This window comes from Rhineura floridana, chromosome 1 (genome assembly GCF_030035675.1).
Source record: "Rhineura floridana isolate rRhiFlo1 chromosome 1, rRhiFlo1.hap2, whole genome shotgun sequence".
In the NCBI taxonomy this organism is placed as follows: Eukaryota; Metazoa; Chordata; class Lepidosauria; order Squamata; family Rhineuridae; genus Rhineura; species Rhineura floridana.
The window spans coordinates 14,329,572-14,350,903 of record NC_084480.1 but is presented as its reverse complement, the minus strand read 5'-3'; the positions used below and the strand labels follow the sequence as shown (position 1 = coordinate 14,350,903).

At 44.2% G+C, this 21,332-nt stretch overlaps 1 protein-coding gene across 6 annotated transcripts in view; it reads left to right on the top strand.

Moving 5' to 3' along the window:
• Positions 1-21,332, top strand: part of ZBTB7C (zinc finger and BTB domain containing 7C) — a 310,311-nt gene that overhangs the window by 231,305 nt on the left and 57,674 nt on the right. For 5 of the 6 annotated variants that reach the window (XM_061614144.1, XM_061614154.1, XM_061614133.1 and 2 more), the window contains one exon: positions 19,818-19,979. In XM_061614144.1, the coding sequence (XP_061470128.1) occupies positions 19,927-19,979 (53 nt within the window). In that variant the 5' untranslated portion in view covers positions 19,818-19,926. Of the gene's footprint in view, positions 1-19,817; positions 19,980-21,332 lie in introns of those variants that run through there. The other variant, XM_061614181.1, reaches the window with a different exon arrangement.

Here is a 21,332-nt window from a genome sequence, read left to right as displayed (position 1 = left end):
CCACGGTACATCCATGGTGTTGGATTGACAGCTGCCATCATCCCTGACCACTGGCTATGCTAGCTGGGGCTGATGGACTCCAGCAACATCTGGAGGGCACCGCGTCTGCTACCCTTGCCTTACAGGGACAAGCAGAATCTATGAACTGGGTCTGTCTGTATGACATGGTGTGAATTACACCTCCCTCCTGCTTACTCCATAGGGTTTTTTTTTTAACCTGCACTGCCCTTGTCTGCTGCTCCAAGTTCATAAGCCCACTGTCATCCCAGTACAGGATGCTGCACTAACTGACTTCAGACATCAGTGAAAGCCAGCATATCTAATCCGCCCATTGCTAAGCACCCTTGCCTAGTATAATTACTTCTGTTTCCTGACAGGATTAGAGGATTTAATTAGTGTCCTGGTTTGATGTCCCCAGCACAGCGCATAGCCTTCAGAGCAGTGAAATACACACATTGCAAAAGGTTCATAAAATGGCAGGCATTTGGTGTGGGTGTGTGCCTGTGTGTGCAGGCACGCACTTGGGGAGGGGAAACATGACTGCTCCTTGGCCTTTTAAAAAAATACGGATGAATGAGCTGCCACTGAGCCCAGCAGCTTCAAAGAATTATGTTGGGGTGGGGGTGCAGAGAGAGAGAGAAATAAATGAAATGGAAAGTTCACATGCAGAAAAGGTAGAGGCACAGGGGAGAGAAAGAAGGATTGTGCTGTTCTCTGTTAAGGAGCCTTCCACAGAGAGATGTCATGTGATGAAGAAAGAAAGGAGTAAAAAAGCGTAGTTGAGAGATTGGAGAAAGGGCGTTGGTTAAACGGGGTGAATTGTGTCAAAGGTGGAAGGGTGGGAAGATAAGAAACTCAAGAAGAGCCCAGCTGGGTCAGGCTAAAGCGCCATCTAGTACAGGCTCCTGTTTTCACAGGGGATAACCAGATGCCCGTGGGAAGCCCACAAGCAGGACATGAGCACAACAGCGCTCTCTCCTCCCACTATTTTGCACAACTGGCTTTTATAGCCATTGTGGCTAGTAGCCATCGATGGACGATACGGCTATGAATTTGTCTAATAAGGCCACCCAAGTGGGTGGCCATTGTGTGGGAGTGGATTTCTCAGTTTAACTATGCGCTGCATGAAGAAGTACTTCCTTTTGTCTATCCTGAATCTCCCACCATTCGGCTTCAACGAAGGGCCCCAAGTTCTAGTATTAGGACAGAGGGAGAAAAGCTTCTCCCTATCCGCTTTCATCGCACCATGCCAAACCATTTTGAAAGGCTTGAAAAGTGTGGCATGGTTGATCCCTAATTACGTCACAGGAAACATCTGATAGGTGCCCATGACGCTCCACCAGCAACTTTCTCCACATGGCAAACACAATAGCAATGAATGTGCCAGGAAGGACTGACTGCATACTCTCAGGTACAAAAGCAATGCTCTTTTGAATGCTCAAAAAAAAAAAAAAAAGCTGTATCTGTGCAACAAAAAGACAGCCTTGGGAGAGAGGACAGGCATGTTATGGGTGACAAATAAGAATCAGATGTAAAAAGTGGGAAGGGTATAAACTAAGTGTTAATAATCATAAAATGTTGTAAGTTCCTCAGGGCAGAGACCTGTCTTTTCATGATAATCTGTGAAGCATGTATATTGATTGTATTATATAAACCTAGCAGCCTTCTACCTAGCGTTGTTTGGGAATTCTAAGAAACCCCCAAATTGTGAAGTTCAATCTGTTGTCGTAATTAAAGATGGTGTCCAATTGTATCCAAATGAAGACGAAAACCTGCTCCTTAAAACCAAAATTTGGTTTCAATATCTTCAAAGGTGTTCAAATACATAGAGAGAGAAGAGACAAACAGCTTTCTAAAATGCATACATGAATTAATATTGCTAAATAATGCTAATAATAATAATTGCAAGGCAAGTACATACTTCTCCCTTGTGCTTGTCCTCAAAATTGGCTGTCTGGAGCCAACATTTTGCCTTTCCTTACAAGACTGAAATCTCTTCAGAAGTGTTTCCATCACTATGTGCAGATCATCTCCAATTTTTCGCAGTGAAATACGGCGCCTGTCTCAAGCAGCTGTACATCCCCTCCATCTTCCTCGAGGACGACAGGAAAGTGGCCGCTTAACAAATCAGCTGCGTCGCTGAATATCCTCATTTCCGATGTGCTGCTATCATATTTTTAAGGCTGATGCTTTCTCTCTGCATTGTCCGCCCCTTGCACAGATTGCGAAGAAGCTTTTATTGTTTGCTGAATGGCTTCTTGATATTTCCCTGCTTGTGATGTCGTCTGGGGCTCCTTTAATCATTTACCCACACTGCTGCTCTTACAAAAACTGAAATTCTTTCCCAACTGTTTATACTTCCATATCAATGCTCAGAGATGCTCTGTGTTTGTGCAATGGCTCCCCTTAGCCCTGCTGGCCTGTCTGAAGTTTTTTTAGGCTGTAGAGAAGATGGATTTTCACCTTCAAGAGTTTGACTTTGTCCTTTAACATTCTTTATTAAAGTTAATCTGGCAGTAGGTATGACACCAAATGTCTGTGACCATCAGGCAAAAAGGAGTGTTGTGATTCTGATGGGAAACTGAGATGAGAAACTGGCAAAAACTAATCTCAGTCCTACATGTATGCAGGCCTCTGAATTATGGTCATAATTGCCTCCATGATGCTAGTTGTCTTCCCAGAGAAGCCACATGGGCTCCTACTGCCTCTCGTCTTAGTTTCTCCCTCTCTTTTTTTTCCCTGGACCATGGTTAGGGATGAAAGGATCTGACAATTTTGGTTCTCTCTCTTTCTCATTTTTCCTATCTAAATTTTGGTTATTCATGTTTCTGTAACAATTTGCAATTTTTTAAAAAAAGTCCTCATCAGCATTTTAGTGTGAATTTCTCCTAATAAACACATTTTTATATTCACATTTGACTAATGTACACATTTCTGCCAGCAATTTTTCCTAATGTAATGCATTTTGCTTGTTATTTTCACTAATAAATTCATATTTATGCAGTTTCCCCTAACATAAGCATTTTTGTAAACATCGGTTGGTTGGAGAACTGGATAGGAAAATTCAGGTAAGTGCAAATTTTAAAGGATGGCTGCGCTTTGCTCCCCATATTGTTTCAGAAGGTGCAAATTTGGTAGATTCCACTTGAAATGCGAACTGAATGGATGAAGTCACCTGACCCATGACTAAGCACGCTTTCAAGTACAATTCTACTTTAGGATTGGTGCTTGAGAGCACAGAGCCTACGTGCTGAAGTAGCAAGCTGGGAGATTTCCTAGTAGTCCTGCAGATGAGTGACCAGCACTGGACACTTGCTCTTGCTCCCTCAGCAACCATGGAAATCCCCCGGGCCCCCACCAAAGCCAAGTGACCATCGTAAAGTTGCAGCCAAGGAGCCAGTGATGGTGTAGTGGCTAGAATGTTAAACTGGGACCTGGGAGAACTGGGTTCAAATCCCCACTTGGCCATGAAGCTTGCTGGGCCAGTCACTGTCTCTCAGTCTAAACTACCTCACAGGGTTATTGTGAGGATAAAATCAGGAGGGGGAGAACCATATTTGTATGCCACTTTAAGCTCCTTGGAGGAAGTGTGTCCATTTTAAACATCTTCCTTTTCTTTAATGAGGCAAAGGACACTTTCAGATGACCTGTTTATTGAGCATTCATCCTGATTTGTTTGCAGGGAGATTATGCAATGTTGGCTAGTTAATAAACATTCATTCTGATTTGTTTACAGGGCGGTTAGATGTCGTTTCATCAAAACAGGTGTTATCCCACAATTTCCAGTGCATTTTGACATCAGTTTGCAAAAAGTCCTGATGTTTTGGGGAAGTGGGTTTGTCGTGCAAGAACCCCCAATCAACTGTAACTGTGCAACCTCAATTTGCCAATATGTGATTGAATCCCACCCCAAAATAGCAACAGTCTGGAAATGCCCAAAGACTCAGGGCTAGTCCAACCCAACAGGAAATCCATGTAATTTCATGCAAGTGAGCAGGGATGGGATAGAAATACAGTTAGGATTTTAATATGAACCTGCCTAATTTGCACAATATGCAAACCACAACACAGCCATCCTTTCAAATTTGTACTTCTTTGAATTTTGTGATGCGGTGCGATCTAACCCAATAATATGTACAAAAATGTGTCTGTTAGGGTGAAGCGTAGATAAAAATGCATATATCAGTGAAAAAAATAAGTACAAATGCATTGTACTGGGACACGTTTCTTGAAAAAATGTGTACATCAGGCAAAATTGCATGTAAAAATGTGCCTATTAGGATAAATTTGCTCAAAAATGCTGATGAGTTTTTATGAAGACTTCTTTAAAAAAAGAAAAATTGCAAATTGCTGCAGAATTGCAGAGAACTGAACGTGAGACTGGAAAGAGGAAAAGTGGAGAGAAACAAAACTGAGGGATTTGTCCATCCCTGGGTGAAACTCCCTTCCCTTTGGAAGAGGGAAACGTGTCTGCAAAACATAACAAGAACTGAAACCCACACATAAAAAGGTGCAGGGGTTGGGTGGGAAGGTGGCAGAATTTGTTTTTGCCTTGGGCAGTAAAATAGCTTGAGCCGGTCCTGCATAAACTGTAATTGCAGTAATAGATCTTTGGGTGTGGGTTAATTATATAAATCCCCACACCCTGTAAGGGTGTGGCATTGTCTTTGACCTCACAATTCTCTTCAGAATTGCATCTTTATTATGAATGTGGTTGTGGCTTGTTGCTTTCCTTCCTTTTTTTTTTTAAATTAAAGATGGTGCATCATCACTAAAACTGGTTTCAGACGCTTCTTAGTATGGCACAGTTGCTGTTTGTGCCGAATTTGGGATTCAGATGCCTGTTATTAAGTTCTGCATGTGGTTAGCTAGCCCATCAGGGAGAATAGGCTGGCTTGGCTGTTTCCCTTATAGGTTAGCTTTCCTCATGCAGGGATTTTTTTTTAAAAAAAGCAAAGAAATTAAAAACTCAAATTAACCCCACCCCGCAGTCTGAAGTTGTAAAGTCCTAGAAGGACTCTACCACATGCTTTTACTGAATGTATGGATCAGTTACAAGACCTATTTGCTTGGGCTGGCTTTTTGGGGTCAGGGCTAGGCTAGTAGGAGAATCAGGTGTTAATATCTGTTTAATCTCTTTTATTCAATCATTTAACATGTTCTTTATTATCATGCTGCACCAACCACAAGCCTCCTTTCATCTCTCACATGTTCATCCTGGTTTTCGTCTGAGGAGCTCAGAGAGACATGCATGAGCTCTCTTCCCCATGACAGACCCCATATCACCCCATCAGCTTCATGGCCAAGTTGGATGACAAAGCCCAGATCTTACTAGTCCACATCATCAACAAGAAGCCCAAGCCAGGAAACTGACCCCAAACTAATCCAATAATATTTTTGTAGCATTTGTTTGTAATATTTTAAATTGTAAACCACCTTAGGGGCCTTGGCAGAAAAGCAGTATATAAATGCAAGTGAAAAATAAATAAATATACAATTCCCCAAACTGACCTGTCCACCCACCTTGTCCAGCAATGGACATCATAACCTTCCACTGTTGTTAGGTCCTGTAAACAAGAGTGTCCATATTTATTTATTTATTTATTGCATTTGTATACCGCCCCATAGCCGAAGCTCTCTGGGCGGTTTGCAACAATTAAAAACATTAAAACCAGATATACACATTTAAAAACACATTTTTAAAAATCAATTTAAAAACACATGCTAAAATGCCTGGGAGAAGAGGAAAGTCTTGACCTGGCGCCGAAAAGATAACAGTGTTGGTGCCAGGCGCACCTCATCAAGAATTTGGGAACCACCACTGAGAAGGCCCTCTCCCTTGTTGCCATATAGCTATCATGGTCAATCGTAATTGGTTGATCTGCCCTCCATGAATTACCCGTCTTATTCATTAAGCCATCTGAGCCAGTAACCACCGAGCACATTGTATGACAGGGTTAGCCAATGTGGTGCCCTCCAGATGCTGTTGGATTACAACTCCTGTCAGCCCTAGCTAGCATAGGCAAAGAGCAGGGATGATGGGTGTTGTAATCAACAACATCTGGAGGGCACCATGTTGGCTACCCTTGTTGTAGGAGGAATAAGCTTATTATTCCTCTTATAAGGAAGTATTTCCTTTGTCTTTGCTCCTGAATTGATTTCCTATAACTGTATTGGAAATAATGACTGGTGGATCCTTTCCATTCAATGGAAGCTAATGGCTCCCTCTTTTTTAGACCTTCTTTCTCAGAGAAATGTGCCAACCCTGCTCTGCTGGGGTGGGGCATTATTATTATTATTATTATTATTATCCCGCCCTTCCTCTTGAAGGAGCCCAGTAAAGATGATTTCCTCTGCTATGCTTTAGAGAGGAAAGGATTTGAGGTGTTGATCATTTGGTTCCAGGCTGTGGTCTGAAGGCACATGAGGCCACCACCTTGCTGAAGCTAAGCTGGTCTGGGTCTGGTGAATGCCTCAATTGGCAACTGCCTGGGAACCACATGAAAGAAAGGTGGGGTATAAATGTAATAAATAAATAAATTCCTTCATTCGTAAGTCACTTTGAGTTTGTAATTGCATTTTGTAGTGTGTGTGTGTGTTTTAATGTTGTTTTGTGATACAAGCTTCTTTCTGAGTCTCAAGAGTGCCAACAAATCTTTATGGGTCTCGAGAATGCCAAAAAAGCAGGATATACATTTAAAAATAGATAAATAAAAGAGCAATGCTCTTCTGCATACCTATGCTGCTGTGGCAGTTGTAAATTGGGGGCTGTAAGTCAGTCAATCTGTAATGTGCTAAATGGCCTTGTGTTCACATTGACTCTGAACTGACTCTGCTTCAACCGCCGTCTTGTCTTATACAAGTAATTCTAGCTGTCTAGCTGTTCCTCTGGTCTACTCTCTGCTGCATAAAGTTGATTTCTTGGTTAGCTCTAGTTATTTGTTCTCTACCTGACTATCCAGCGACTGACCACACAGTATTTTAAACAGAAAACATGAGAGGGGACAAATTTTAAAGAGCCATGCTCCAAGTGGGCATATGGAAAAGACCGTAACCTTTCTGTGTCTCTGAAAATAGGGGGGGGGCAGAGGTGCAGCACCCTAATTAAAACCATATTCTCCCTATCTGAAATTAAAAGCCAAGACAAGTTAGAAAGACTTTTCTCCATAAAGTCTCTGTCAGGCTGGGGGGGGGGTAATCATAACAGATGACCACACCTTCTTGGACTTAATGGTTACTCCAAATGCTGATCTTATTATCTCAGCGATAGAGTCTGCAGTTTTTTAGCAAAGGAAAAGGAGGAGAGGGAAGGTGTTTAAGATATTCTTTTGAGATTTATGTTCCCATTAGAAGGTGGGCATGAGAAGGTAAAAGAAACATGTACGGTCATAACCAAAGAGAGTTCCAGCAAACGCCAAGAATGTTTGGGAACACTGTTGTGTAAATCATTCATTTAATAACCAGGTCCTTGTCATAGCACCGGTGAATGGAGTTTTTTCCCCACACCACCCCCAATCCTGCTCATTGCTTGTGGCTTGGCCTACTTGTTTGAGCCATCTATATGCGGAAATGTTTATTGATTTATGTTTATTTATTTAAAACCTTTGTATACCGCTTCATCATTCACATTCCTTAATGATGCTCATAAAAACAAGCCATACCTAAAACAACAAAAGCCAATATTTATTTATTTTGTTATTACAAAGAATAATTACGATAATTAACAATTAATTATTATTAATAATTAAAAAGGATTACAAGGAGCTCAAGGTGGTACACATAGTTCTCCTCCCTCTCCATTTATATCATATATGATAATGGAGAAGACAAAGAGATTGTACTGGGGGCTACACCACCACCATCACCACCACTTGAAATTCGGCCATCCATCTAGCAGCCTAATTAGGCCCACAGGCCGGAGGTTCCCCACCCCACTCTACCCCACTCTACTTTATGTGATTTTACTGAGCATCACACAGACTTTTGACTACTTTCTCAGCCATAATGGCTAGAAATGGCATTGCAAAGAAAATGTGAACACTTTCGTAGGGAGTTGAATTCTACCCAAAAATAATTCAGGACTTTGGTCAATGGTTCTGCAGAATTGCAGCATACACAGGCCCAGGATGTGATGGCCACATCATGTTCCCAGTGGCATTGTGGGACATAGAAACCATAGTGCACAACACTAGCTCTATTGTGCCTTTAAGAGCTTTTCATTCAACATGTCAGAAAAGATCCACTAGATGTTCTGCAGGCTCCTGCCTCTCTACCACCACCTCCTCCTCCTCCTCCTCCTCCTTTCAATGCCCAAATTAGGTTGTACATATTCAACCAAGCCTGAAGTTCAAGTTTCACTGCCACAGAAAAGGCTTTTTCTCAAAGTTTAGGGAAAGAAGCCACGTAGCGCACTCTCCTTTTTAAATGTAGCTTCCATGTTAAGTATAATTGTAGAAATAAATAAATAAACAGAGAAGAAGGAGCCACAGTCTCTGCCTTGAAATAAATGTGTGTGTGTTGCGGGGGGGGGGGGAGAACACAGTCTTGTTGAGAGTGAGGATGAGGAAAACATATGCAGAAGCACCAACAGGGCACTTGGTATTCTTGAATCTGTCCTCATTTAACATAAGCTCTTCTCATGTACAAATAGCTTTTATGCGTCTTAAGGAAGGCACAGAGCTCATAAAATTATCTTGCAGCCTATAAAATGAAGTAACTTGAGAGATGACCCTGTTCCCTCAGCCCATGAACCAAAAGCATCTAAGGGGCGTGTCTCACGTCTTGGATGATACGGATTTTAAAGCCTGCCCTTTCAGATTTCTTTTTTGATGCCATTTTAGCATCATTTATTATTTATTAAATTTCTATCCCACCCTTTCTCCCAAAGGAGCCAAGAGCGGCAAACACACGAGCAATAAAACAAGTAAAACATCTAAAAACAATTCCAATACAGAAATGGACTGGGAAAGGTCTCTACTTAAAAGGCTTGTTGAAAGAGGAAGGTCTTCAGGAAGCATTGAAAAGACAATAGAGATGGTGCCTGTCTAATATTTAATGGCGGGGAGGGAATTCCTGGTATACACTAAAGGCCCAATTTCTATATTGTGCAGAATGGACCTCCTGATGAGATGGTATCTGTGCAGAGTGCAGAACAGAAGATCTTTTAGGTATCCAGGTCCCAAGCTGTCAAGGGCTTTATATCCAGCAGGACCAGCACTTGCATCATACTTTACTTGAGTACAGCATGAGCACAATTATATTTCACCAGTGTTTGCCGTGGGTAACCTGTATGCACAAGCTCATGGGGACAGCTTCTGAGGAAACTGCTGTTCACAGTGGTTCTCTGGCACATCTCCACCATGTCCATTTTCATGAGTTCAGCTTTTCCAACAGAGTATGGGTTGGGCTGGCAATGTTTGACAGAGGAGGATGAGAAACAGGAGGAGGAGGAAGCAGAGAGTTTCCGGTCACAATTCAAAGTGCTGGTTTTGACCTACAAAGCCCTATACGGCTCAGGTCCAGGTTATTTGACAGATCGTATCTCCCTACATGAATCTGTCCGGGATTTGAGATCTTCAGGTGAGGGCCTTCTTGTGCTCCCCACACCTTCGCAAGTACATATGACGCGGACACGAGATAGGGCCTTTTCGGTGGCCGCCCCTAGGTTGTGGAACTCCCTTCCGAGTGAGGTGCGATTAGCTCCCTCCTTGCTGTCCTTCCGGCGACAAGTAAAGACTGTTTTATTTCAACAGGCATTTGGGATAGAGAACGACCAGGATTAAGTGTCATAGGATTGGTGACTATATTATATGATTTTATTATTTTAAATATTTTAATATGTTATTATTTTAAATTGTCCGCTGTTTTTAACATATGTTTTATGGTTTTAATTTTTCTCATAGTTTAATTCTTTTTTAATTGTATACTTCTGTATGTTTTAATGGTGTTGTTTTTAGTTGTAAGCCGCTCTGAGTCCTATTGGAAAAAGGGCGGGGTAGAAATAAAGTTTATTATTATTATTATTATTATTACGAGAGAGCTGGGACAAACCAGGAGGGAGAATTAGGATCCAGCCCCTCTGACTCTAGATGTTAGGGAAGGGGAAGCAGACTCGCTGACTCTCTGCCCTGCCCTACCCCCAGAGTGGGAAACTTCACTGGGAACTGGGGAGTCGTCAAACAGTTGGGAGGGGCAGCAGGGCAGGAGGAGAAGGATCCAGGGGGACAGGTCCCTGCTGTTGTCGCAGGGACTCATGCAGATGCAGCTCCCCCTCACAGAAGTAGATAATGGGGGTTGGGCTTGATGGCCTTATAGGCCTCTTCCAACTCTATGATTCTAAGTGCATGCCTGCAAGTGCAGTCTTCTTGTATGGACCGAGCATTGTGGAGGGAACATACCACCCCTTGCTCTTTAAAAGCTTTGTGGAAAGGACGTAGCAGCCCTTTGTAGAAAGGGTTGTTGGGACATTTTCATTGCTACCTCCCAGCCTTGAATTCCAGACCTTGCTCTTAGACTCTTGTTCTGAGATCCCTGTAACCCGAGCCTATGGCTGGACCTGTATCATACCTTGAATAAAGCTCTCTCCTTCTCTCTTATCTGAAAGCAAAAGCCTTGGTTGTGGTGTTTTGGGACAGTGAGCCAGGACATCTCTGGAGGCACCCATGGCATGCTTGCCATGGCAAAACACTGGTGGAGCATTTTTGTCCCTGAGTGGTCCTGTGAAATGTACAACCGTTCCTAGAGAATACAGATGCACACCAATTTCAGGCCAATTTTACATCTGTGTGTTGAAGTCAGGGCAGACTATCATCAGAAAACACTTGATACCTGCCTAAATGTTTACTACATGGTACCTGTAATCACATCTCTACAGCCTTTTGATGATCCCATCATTACCACTCCCTCTGTCCTCTCAATTTTCAAGCAAAGGTGTAACAGCATCAGGGCTTACCCATGTGGTTGGGGATCACCGGTATTAATCACCTTTTCACACAGTATGGGTCTCCTGGCCAACCCCATTGGATTCACATTCATACTCACTGGTGTGTTTATCTCTATTATGTTTAATATGAAATCTCAGCTTAGAGCGTTTCATAGGTCAGTTTACAGATTATAGAGGACTCAGCGTCTCTACACAGCATAACTAGGCATGGCAGCTCAAGCTAAGACATTATCGCATCAATTAGACATGCCCCTGGAGACTCTTTAAATAGGCTCAGGGCAGGTTTTCTACTTGCGTTGGGAAGTTTTCTCTGAATAGGACTGCATGAGCAACCGAGCACGCCTATGAACAGGTTGAAAAGCTGGCGCTATCCGCTCGTGTCAGCACACCTGCCGGTGCATCCTTGGTGGTAGGGTCAGCGGCACTTCAGCCAGATCCTCCTCTGACACCACCTCCGGTTAAACCTCCGATTCCTCATCCTTGAGACGAGGAGTGGTGTCTCGGGCGATAAGGCAGGGCTGAGGGGTGGTACAGGGGCCAGCTCAATGCCAGACAGTGCTTCTTCAGCTGGAACTGGAACTACAGGGGTGGACTTGTCACCATCTAAATTGCTAAAGTCTTCTCCTGTTTCAGCTCCCTCCTGCTGCACTTCACTGTGCCCGTCCCCAGGATCCCATTCTTCTTCCTCCTTCTCCTTCTGCTGATTATATTTGCCAGGAGTCTCCTCCCACAGGGCCCATGACAACTGGTACCACTTGTTAAATATTTAGGTCAGAGTGGGGAACCTGGGGCCTTCCAAGCCTCCCTCTCTGGCTTTCAGGGCTCTCCGCACCCTAAGCCCCTGCCCAGCTCCAACCCCTCTTCCTAGGTGTTTCACTGCGCTTGCTTCTCACCCTCCTTGAGTGTTTTGCCTGGCTGGGAATATTGAGGATGCCTTTTCTTTGTGTGCGTGGGGGATGGAGAGACCTGTGTTAGAAACTAGCCTACTGTGGAAAAAAATGAAATGGACTGCCTTCAAGTCGATCCCAACTTATGGCGACCCTATGAATAGGGTTTTCGTGGTAAGTGGTATTCAGAGGGGGTTTACCATTGCCTTCCTCTGAGGCTGAGAGTCAGTGACTGGCCCAAGGTCACCCAGTGAGCTTCATGGCTGTGTGGGGATTTGAACCCTGGTCTCCCAGGCATTCATTGCTCCACCCACTTTTACCTCTGGCCCTGCCCAGCGATTGCATGTGGCCTCCAGAACTTTGCCCAGAAGGGAATGTGGCCCTCAGGCGGAAAAACGGTCCCCATGCCTAACATAGGAAGTCACTGCATTGCACACAGTCATCTTAGGAAGGCACTACACTTTGCATAGAACATAGGACAGCTGCAGAACATTCAGTGTAAACAGAATATAGCTATTCAGTGCCATTCCATAAACAGGGAGCCAGTGTGGCACAGTGGATACAGTGTCAAGCTAGGACCATGGAGGACAAGATTCAAATCTCTGCCTCCCTTAAAGCTGACTCGGCCAGGTAATGTCTTGTAGTCTGACCTACTTCACAGAGTTGCTATGAGATAAAATGGGCGGCGGCGGGGGGAGAAAACCACTTTTACAACCCTGAAGAAGGGATGTCCAAGAAATCTGAATATAAACGTACCAAATTCTCACTATCCAAACCAAACCAAATGTGATGCAGTTGGTTATGGAGAGGTTTGCTCCTAGGTGAGAGACTGGTGTGTGTGTGTGATGTGAATTACGCTGGGGAGATGTGTCTGTAGTGAGAGCATGAATGCACCTCAGATACATATATATCCAGTGCGATTGGTGGGCTTTTGGTGATTTTACTATTATATATTGGTTTGTTGTATCTACTATAATTTTATTGGATCTTTCTTTTATATTAATAACCTGTTTACCATTTTGAAAGGCTGAAAAGTAGTATGTAAATAAACCATAACATAACAGTTCTCCAACCCCCCCCCCAAAAGTGTATATCAGGGGAAAGTGTACAGAAAAATGTATATGATAGTGAAAGCAACATACAGAATACAGTGTATTAAGGAAAATAGTTTGCAGAAATGCATACATCAGGCAACATTGCACACAAAAATGTGTGCATTAGGAATGTACAAGAAAACATGTACCAGTTCACAAACTGATGCAGCAATGGGGCAAATCAAACGTAAGATTTCAAAAATGAAAAAATGAAATTGATTTTTGCATCTCTACCCTGAAGTCCTTGGAGGAAGGGCGAGATAAAAGTCTAAATAATTTGTCAAACTTTAGCTTTTCCCAAGTCTTCCTAGTTGGGAGTACACCACTGGGCTTGCTGTGTTCCCGAGTCTCCAAAAACTGGCCTAGGTACTTGCAGTGTTTGAATTATGAAAGCTGTGTTGAGCATACTTACTTCCCAGTCTTCAGAGTGAGACTGGTGCAGAACTGATTCTCATCTGAAAGGCGATCCTGGGTGGGTTTGCCTTTTGCTGGAATTAAAACAATGTTGAATAAGCACAAAACTGTTAGTTTAACATCAGTGATACTTGACTCACTGGCAGCAATTCTCCAGGATTTTAGACAGGGGAAATGCCCAGTCCTACTTGGAGAATTTATTTATTTAAAAATCTCAAAAACAAAACATCTTAAAAACATTTAAAAAATAAAACATCTTAAAATATATTTTAAAAAATCTTTTAAAAGATCTTAAAAAGCAATTCCAACACAGACGCAAACTGGGATAAGGTCTCTACTTAAAAGGCTTGTTGAAAGAGGAAGATGTTCAGTAGGCGCCGAAAATATAACAGAGATGGCTTCTGTCATCTAGGGGAGAGAATTCCAAAGGGTAGGTGCCACAACAGATGCTGGGGATTGAACCTTGAACCTTCTGCATGAAAGGCAAGACGCTCAGCCACTGAGCCAAGGCCCTTCCCCCAGATCAAGACTCTCCCACATCATGCCTGCTATGACCCTGAGTTCATGAACTAGGGTCTTCTTGATTTATTCCTCGGTCTCTTGGTCCTCTTCTCAACAACAGTCTCTGGCCCATGAAAGCTTATGCCATACTAAATGTATTGGTGTCTAAAGAGCTTTAAGAGAAAGGCTCAGCAACAGAGCACCTACTTTGCCTGCAGAAGGTACCAGATTCAGTCCCTGCCATCTCTAGATAGGATTGGGAGAGACTCGTGCCTAAAACCCTGGAGACACTACCAGTAACCATGGACAATGCTGAGCTAGATGGACGTGGTATAAGGCAGCTTCATATGAATCCCTGGAAAAGGAGAGATGGTCGTATGATCATTGAGGATAAGGGCGGTGGGCAGGCTTGCCCTTGATGGACTTAAGAGAGAGAGAAAGTATATAGAGTTTGTGACTAGGCAGGTGTGTTTTGCAGATAAGAGATTGAGACTGGGATAGATCAGTCTGCCCAAGACCACAGTCATAAGCCTAAGGGCTCATCTACATGCTGGTTTACTGTGTGTTTGGTGCTACTCACATCTCCTTTAAATTTGCCTTGTTCACATGACATTACCGGCAAATAGAAGCTATCATGCAGTTTCCCCCCTGTAAATCCATAGTAACCCAATCCACTGATAATATGAAAAGGAAAGAAAAAGAAGTCTTCATTCCCTTTCTCTAGTGCTTGCAGATGCTTTACTCCGATGCTTTTAGGTGGTGTGTCAATTGTTCCCCTCTCCACGCCCACTTCCTCCTCCTCCCTTTGTTCATTTTATTTCCTGTAGGCTGACAAGCAACTTCTGGTTGTTCTCCTCCATTCTGCTGGCCTTTTTATGTTGCTGCAAATTATGCCTTTATTTTCTTGTTCCCCTAACTTGTGCACAAAAGCATAACACAAGATTTGTGTTTCAACTGTATCCTACCAGGGAAAACAAAGATATTCGCACTTCTGGGTTTTCTTTAAAAGGAACCAACTGCAGCTATAGAATAGACTGAGCATTCCTGGTAACCTTAGCAACCAGGGAGTGGAAATGTATAATTAGAGGGTGGGGCCATAAGGAAAAAGTGAGACTAATCCTCTCCAGAGGAATGCCTGCTTGTGTGAATGGGAAAAAGCAATTGGTAGCTAACTTCTGAGCAGGAACTGAGGATGATGCAAATGAAAAGTGAAGGTAAAAGAAGTGTATTTCCTGCAAAGAAATGCTCCCATGTAGATGAGCCCTTAAAGTGCACTTTAGATTGTTCCTTGGCAAGCAGGGCTTGCAGTCAGCACTAATCAGCTGGCCAGTACTGACTGCAAGCCACACTGGGATTGGCTGTACTTGGGATGTCCCAGTCAGAAGCTCCTGTATGCAGCTGATCCCTGCCGGACGTGGGGCTTGCAATTGATGTAGATCAGCAGATTGGCACAGACTGCAAGCCCTGCTTTCAGTAGGGATCTTCCTTTGCAGCCTGGCTTGACTTCAAGCTAGGCTACAAAGGAACTCCCCCCCCCTTTCCAGTGACAGCTTGAACTCAAGCCAGGCTGCAAAGGAAGTAAGGAAAGAACTGGGAACCTGTTAGTGTGTGCTTGCATTGATTTCTTTTGAAACTGGCTCACAATATCAGGTGATTGACAAGTGGATGGCCCCACACACCTGTCAAAGTAGCTCACGGGGTGGTGGTGGGAAGGACCTGGCCCACCAGTGGATCCTGTTCTCCACCCTTGCTTAATAGCATCTCTGCAAGGTAAGTTATCCCAGTATTACAGATGAGGAGCTCACAGAGCGAGAGAGAGAGAGGCAGGCTTACTTAGTGAGTTCATGGCAGGCACCACATTGAAAATGAGGATTTCCTGAGTTACCACTCAATCTCTCAGCCACTATGTTGCACCAATTTGATCTCCTTCCTAGTAACCCCATTGGATGGATAAGTATATTGATTTTGTGTGTGTGTGTTGTTTATTTTTATTCATATCACATGTGGAGTTGAACGCAAAAGCCTCAATGGTGGCACTTAACACATGTATTCAAAACGCTGCACTTCATTTAGTTGCTAAGGTGAAAGTCTGATTCAGTTATCCTGATTTCTCTTCCCATCAGCAGGCAGGATGCAAACATTAGCAGGAGTGAAGGGATTCTGAGGAACTGAGACAAATAGTGGTAACGAGAGAGGAAGTTCTAGGCTTAATGGACAATATAAAAACTGACAAATCACCGGGCCCGGATGGCATCCACCCGAGAGTTCTCAAAGAACTCAAAGGTGAAATTGCTGATCTGCTAACTAAAATATGTAACTTGTCCCTCGGGTCCTCCTCCGTGCCTGAGGACTGGAAAGTGGCAAATGTAACGCCAATCTTCAAAAAGGGATCCAGAGGGGATCCCGGAAATTACAGGCCAGTTAGCTTAACTTCTGTCCCTGGAAAACTGGTAGAAAGTATTATTAAAGCTAGATTAACTAAGCACATAGAAGAACAAGCCTTGCTGAAGCAGAACCAGCATGGCTTCTGCAAGGGAAAGTCCTGTCTCAGTAACCTATTAGAATTCTTTGAGAGTGTCAACAAGCATATAGATAGAGGTGATCCAGTGGACATAGTGTACTTAGACTTTCAAAAAGCGTTTGACAAGGTACCTCACCAAAGGCTTCTGAGGAAGCTTAGCAGTCATGGAATAAGAGGAGAGGTCCTCTTGTGGATAAGGAATTGGTTAAGAAGCAGAAAGCAGAGAGTAGGAATCAACGGACAGTTCTCCCAATGGAGGGCTGTAGAAAGTGGAGTCCCTCAAGGATCGGTATTGGGACCTGTACTTTTCAACTTGTTCATTAATGACCTAGAATTAGGAGTGAGCAGTGAAGTGGCCAAGTTTGCTGACGACACTAAATTGTTCAGGGTTGTTAAAACAAAAAGGGATTGCGAAGAGCTCCAAAAAGACCTCTCCAAACTGAGTGAATGGGCGGAAAAATGGCAAATGCAATTCAATATAAACAAGTGTAAAATTATGCATATTGGAGCAAAAAATCTTAATTTCACATATACACTCATGGGGTCTGAACTGGCGGTGACCGACCAGGAGAGAGACCTCGGGGTTGTAGTGGACACCACGATGAAAATGTCGACCCAGTATGCGGCAGCTGTGAAAAAGGCAAATTCCATGCTAGCAGTAATTAGGAAAGGTATTGAAAATAATGCCGTTGTATAAATCTATGGTGCGGCCGCATTTGGAATACTCTGTACAGTTCTGGTCGCCTCATCTCAAAAAGGATATTCTAGAGTTGGAAAAGGTTCAGAAGAGGGCAACCAGAATGATCAAGGGGATGGAGCGACTCCCTTACGAGGAAAGGTTGCAGCATTTGGGGCTTTTTAGTTTAGAGAAAAGGCGGGTCAGAGGAGACATGATAGAAGTGTATAAAATTATGCATGGCATTGAGAAAGTGGATAGAGAAAAGTTCTTCTCCCTCTCTCATAATACTAGAACTCGTGGACATTCAAAGAAGGTGAATGTTGGAAGATTCAGGACAGACGAAAGGAAGTACTTCTTTACTCAGCGCATAGTTAAACTATGGAATTTGCTCCCACAAGATGCAGTAATGGCCACCAGCTTGGATGGCTTTAAAAGAAGATTAGACAAATTCATGGAGGACAGGGCTATCAATGGCTACTAGCCGTGATGGCTGTGCTGTGCCACCCTAGTCAGAGGCAGCATGCTTCTGAAAACCATTTGCCGGAAGCCTCAGGAGGGGAGAGTGTTCTTGCACTCGGGTCCTGCTTGCGGGCTTCCCCCAGGCACCTGGTTGGCCACTGTGAGAACAGGATGCTGGACTAGATGGGCCACTGGCCTGATCCAGCAGGCTCTTCTTATGTTCTTATGTTCTTAAGTCTCCATAGATTAGACAGAAGAGTAACATTTTCTTACTTTTTTCTTCTCACCCTCTCCCAGGATGGGAATTGCAAAAAAACGGAGGGTATTTGGTTTCCTCACTTGGTCACCCTGCTTTCTTAGCTGTGGTACATTGCCTAGAAGAATCCTTTCGAAGGGGGGCCTCAGAGCAAAATCTAAACCTGTTACATTGTTTGGCAACATGCCAGACAGAGGATGCATTCAGTACGTGAGGCTTAAATTGGTGTATAACATGAAGGGACACCATCCACTATGCCTCTGAATATGGGTTGCTGGGGATCACTAATGGGGGGAGTGCTCTTGTGCTCAGGTCCTGATTGTGGGCTTCCCATAGGCAACTGGTGGCACTGTGAGAACAGGATGCTGGACTAGACGGGCTATCCTTCTGTTCTTCATCCATTCCTACATTGCAGTGTCTGTTCCAATGGCCTGACAAGGAGTTCTTTCCATACCTCTTTTATCCTGCTTTTCACCCCATGATGAAATTCAGGTTGGCATATCTGGGGGTGCCCAGGCAGTCGCCAATCCAGGCACTGGCCAGACTCACACCTGCTTAGCTTCTGTGGGCTTGCTGAATCGTGCTTCCAGACCATGCCGTGGCACCAGGAATGTAGGAAGCAGCCTTTTATCGAGTGAGACCATTGGTCCACCTAGCTCAGTATTGTCTGCACTGACTGGCTGTGGATTTCTAGAATTTCAGGTGGGCTCTTTCCCTGCTCTGCTTAGTGGTGCTGGGGACTGAACCCAGCACGGTGCAGAAATATCTTGCTATATTACATTTTTGTAAGTGTCATGCTACCCATGAATGCTTTTGTGCAGGTGCATGCCTGCGCTGAAGCGTTCACAAGTAACGTGATGCTTACAGGCAAGGAGAGGTAAACCTTGACAGCGATGGCAGTGAGGAGGCCCAGGGTGGCAGGCAGGACGTAGCCGGCCTGAGCCTAGGCCTAGTGGGGGCCCAGCAGGCAGGTGAGTGAGGGAGTGAGCAGCAGCAGCAGCAGCAGCAGCAGCGAGGCCATCAGGTAAGTAGGAAGTGGGAGGGAGGTTTAGAGATGCGGAGAGTGGGAAGAAGGTTTGGAGAACAAAAAATGGAAGGGGAGGAGCAAACATCAACCTTTTTAGAGGAGGAATCAGCAGAGGGAATAACGTATTGCCTTTCTGTTTATCACCTCCCCCCCCCTCTAGTTCCCGTCACTTGCAACATGCATTGGAGCTTCACTCCCAACAGTATCTGGGGCAAGCAGTCAGCTTGTGCTGTATTGCTTAGGGAGAAAGGCCAGTGTGGGCGCTTCCTGGAAATGGCATAGGATTAGACGTCTGGTACCACCTGACTACCAAGACCAGGAGGATTCCGGACTGTTATAGTGTTGCAGCATGAATGTCCTGCAGTCCCCTCTTTCAGCCACTAGTCCTGACAGTGCAAAAAATAGGGAACCGGCGGTGTCCTACAGGGCCTCTGACTTGGACACCCTGGTGTTCGACGCAAATTCAGCATGGAAATCAGCCACTGGGGGGCTTCTTGACAGTGCCAGGTGCAGTGCGTGGTCCCAGGCAAGGCTGACCAGAGGAAGTGGAGCAGGGGGGCCATCTGGCCTGGGCCTCAAGCTCAAAGGGGGCCTCTAATTTAGATACATGGGGTGGGTTGTGGTTTTTTTTTTACATTTAATAAGTTTCGCAACTTGCTTTTATGCACATCAGACCAAAATCGGATATACTCTCAGTTTAGATTTAAAATTAAGAGAACAAGAGATTTGGTAAAAGGCATAATTTTGACCTCAGTAACATCTTTTAAAAAATCAACTGATGTCTCACTATTCTTTTCTGTTTTGGTGCCTTATTTTGTTTTCATGTGTGTTGTTGTTGTTGTTGTTGTTGTTGTTATTAGCCTCAGAAGCTGGAAGTGTCCCGGGCCTTTCTGGACCTCTGAGAGGGACTGGTCCCAGGCATAGGCTTTACCTTGCCCTAAAACCCAAGATCCTGTTCCCTGGTTGTGAAAGGGAGGCACAGGCCTCTAGCCTCCTCTGCAGGAACCTCAAAACTCACCTCACATTTTTCCCTTTAGGCGAAATTCAGCTCGAAATCCAGGTCTGACAACTGTGGCCATTGTGTGGAGAGTTTCTTTACCCAGCTGGCTCGCTCTCAAATGGATGTCCAATGCTGCTGAGAGGTAGATGAGATCCAAAGCACTGTTCTCAACTAGCAACCTTTTACCTGAGAGTCCCAGGTAAGATTATGCAAAAAATCCCTCCCAGTCCTCCCCAGGGGTCATGTAAGCGGAGTTGTTAACGTATATAAACAATCAGCCATTGTGGACATTCACCAGGCCTCCTTGAGAGTATGTACATAATGTATAAAAAAAGATGGAATTGTGCACATTTCCTGGTCAATGTACATAATCCCCAACAGGCCTTGAGGAATGTGCATCTATCATCTGAATTTTGTACTTTCTCTAGCTATTATGCACAATCTCAATCAGGCCTTGGGGATGTACATATCTCTGCTGAAATTTGAATATTCTCGAGCCAATCTGCATAATTCCAAATAGGCTTTGGACAATGTGCATATCTTGACTGCATTTTGTATGTTCTCTGGCATATCACACACTTATATATGGCTTTCTTTAAAATTTCTCTGATGTTTTGTCCCAGCAGGAACTTCCATCCTTATTTATTTATATTAATTAACTAGGGGCTGCTGCCCATGCTTGCTTTCCTCACTAACCCCACCTACTATCATCAAAACTGCCCCACCCCCCACAGGTTGCCAAAGGTCCCTTCGCCCCCCCATGGGTCACCAAAGCTGCCCTCTTCCTTCCCACACATAGGTTGCCAAAGCTTTCCTCTTATCCCCTGCAGGTTGCCAGAGCTCCCCCTTTCTGATGGGTCGCCAGAGCTTCCCCCTACCTCCATGGATCATCAGAGCTCCCCCTGCTCCCCCATGGTTTGCCCAAGTTCCCCCCACCTCCTCCATGGGCTTATATACCTCTTTTCAAGTGGTATATAATGTCAAATAATATAATCAACCACGCTAATATATCATAAGTATACAATAAACAATGGTCATCAAACAGGAAATCACTGACAGAAGCATTTTTAGGTTCCATTAAACAAATATATTTTTAATTACTTTCATTTACGAGGCTTAAATCACCCTTTCCGGTGCCATTTGTGCAACTGGGTTGGGTTGATCGCTCTTTGTGTGGAAGAGAAAGCAGATATGAGCCATTTGTGAAGCAAATGAACATCCTGGCCGAGGTAGCTTTCGCACTCGCATCACAGTCACCTGACTGAAGGAAGAGCAGCCTTTGGCCTCGAGTGAAAAACATCCTTAGTCTGTACCCATGAAAATAATCTGTGGAGAGGGACAGGGGGAAGACTGAAAGAGGGGGACAAACCTGAGGAGGTGATGTTGTGAGGCGGGGGAGAGAGACTGAGGAGCTCCACTGCCTTTAAAGAGAAAAGAAAGAGATAGCTGGCCCCAAATGGTGTGCCACCCACCACTGAACCTTTCAGTAATTTATGTACACTTTCCTCATAACACCGCCCCAAACTCCTCTCCCCCCATTTCTGAAACTTTC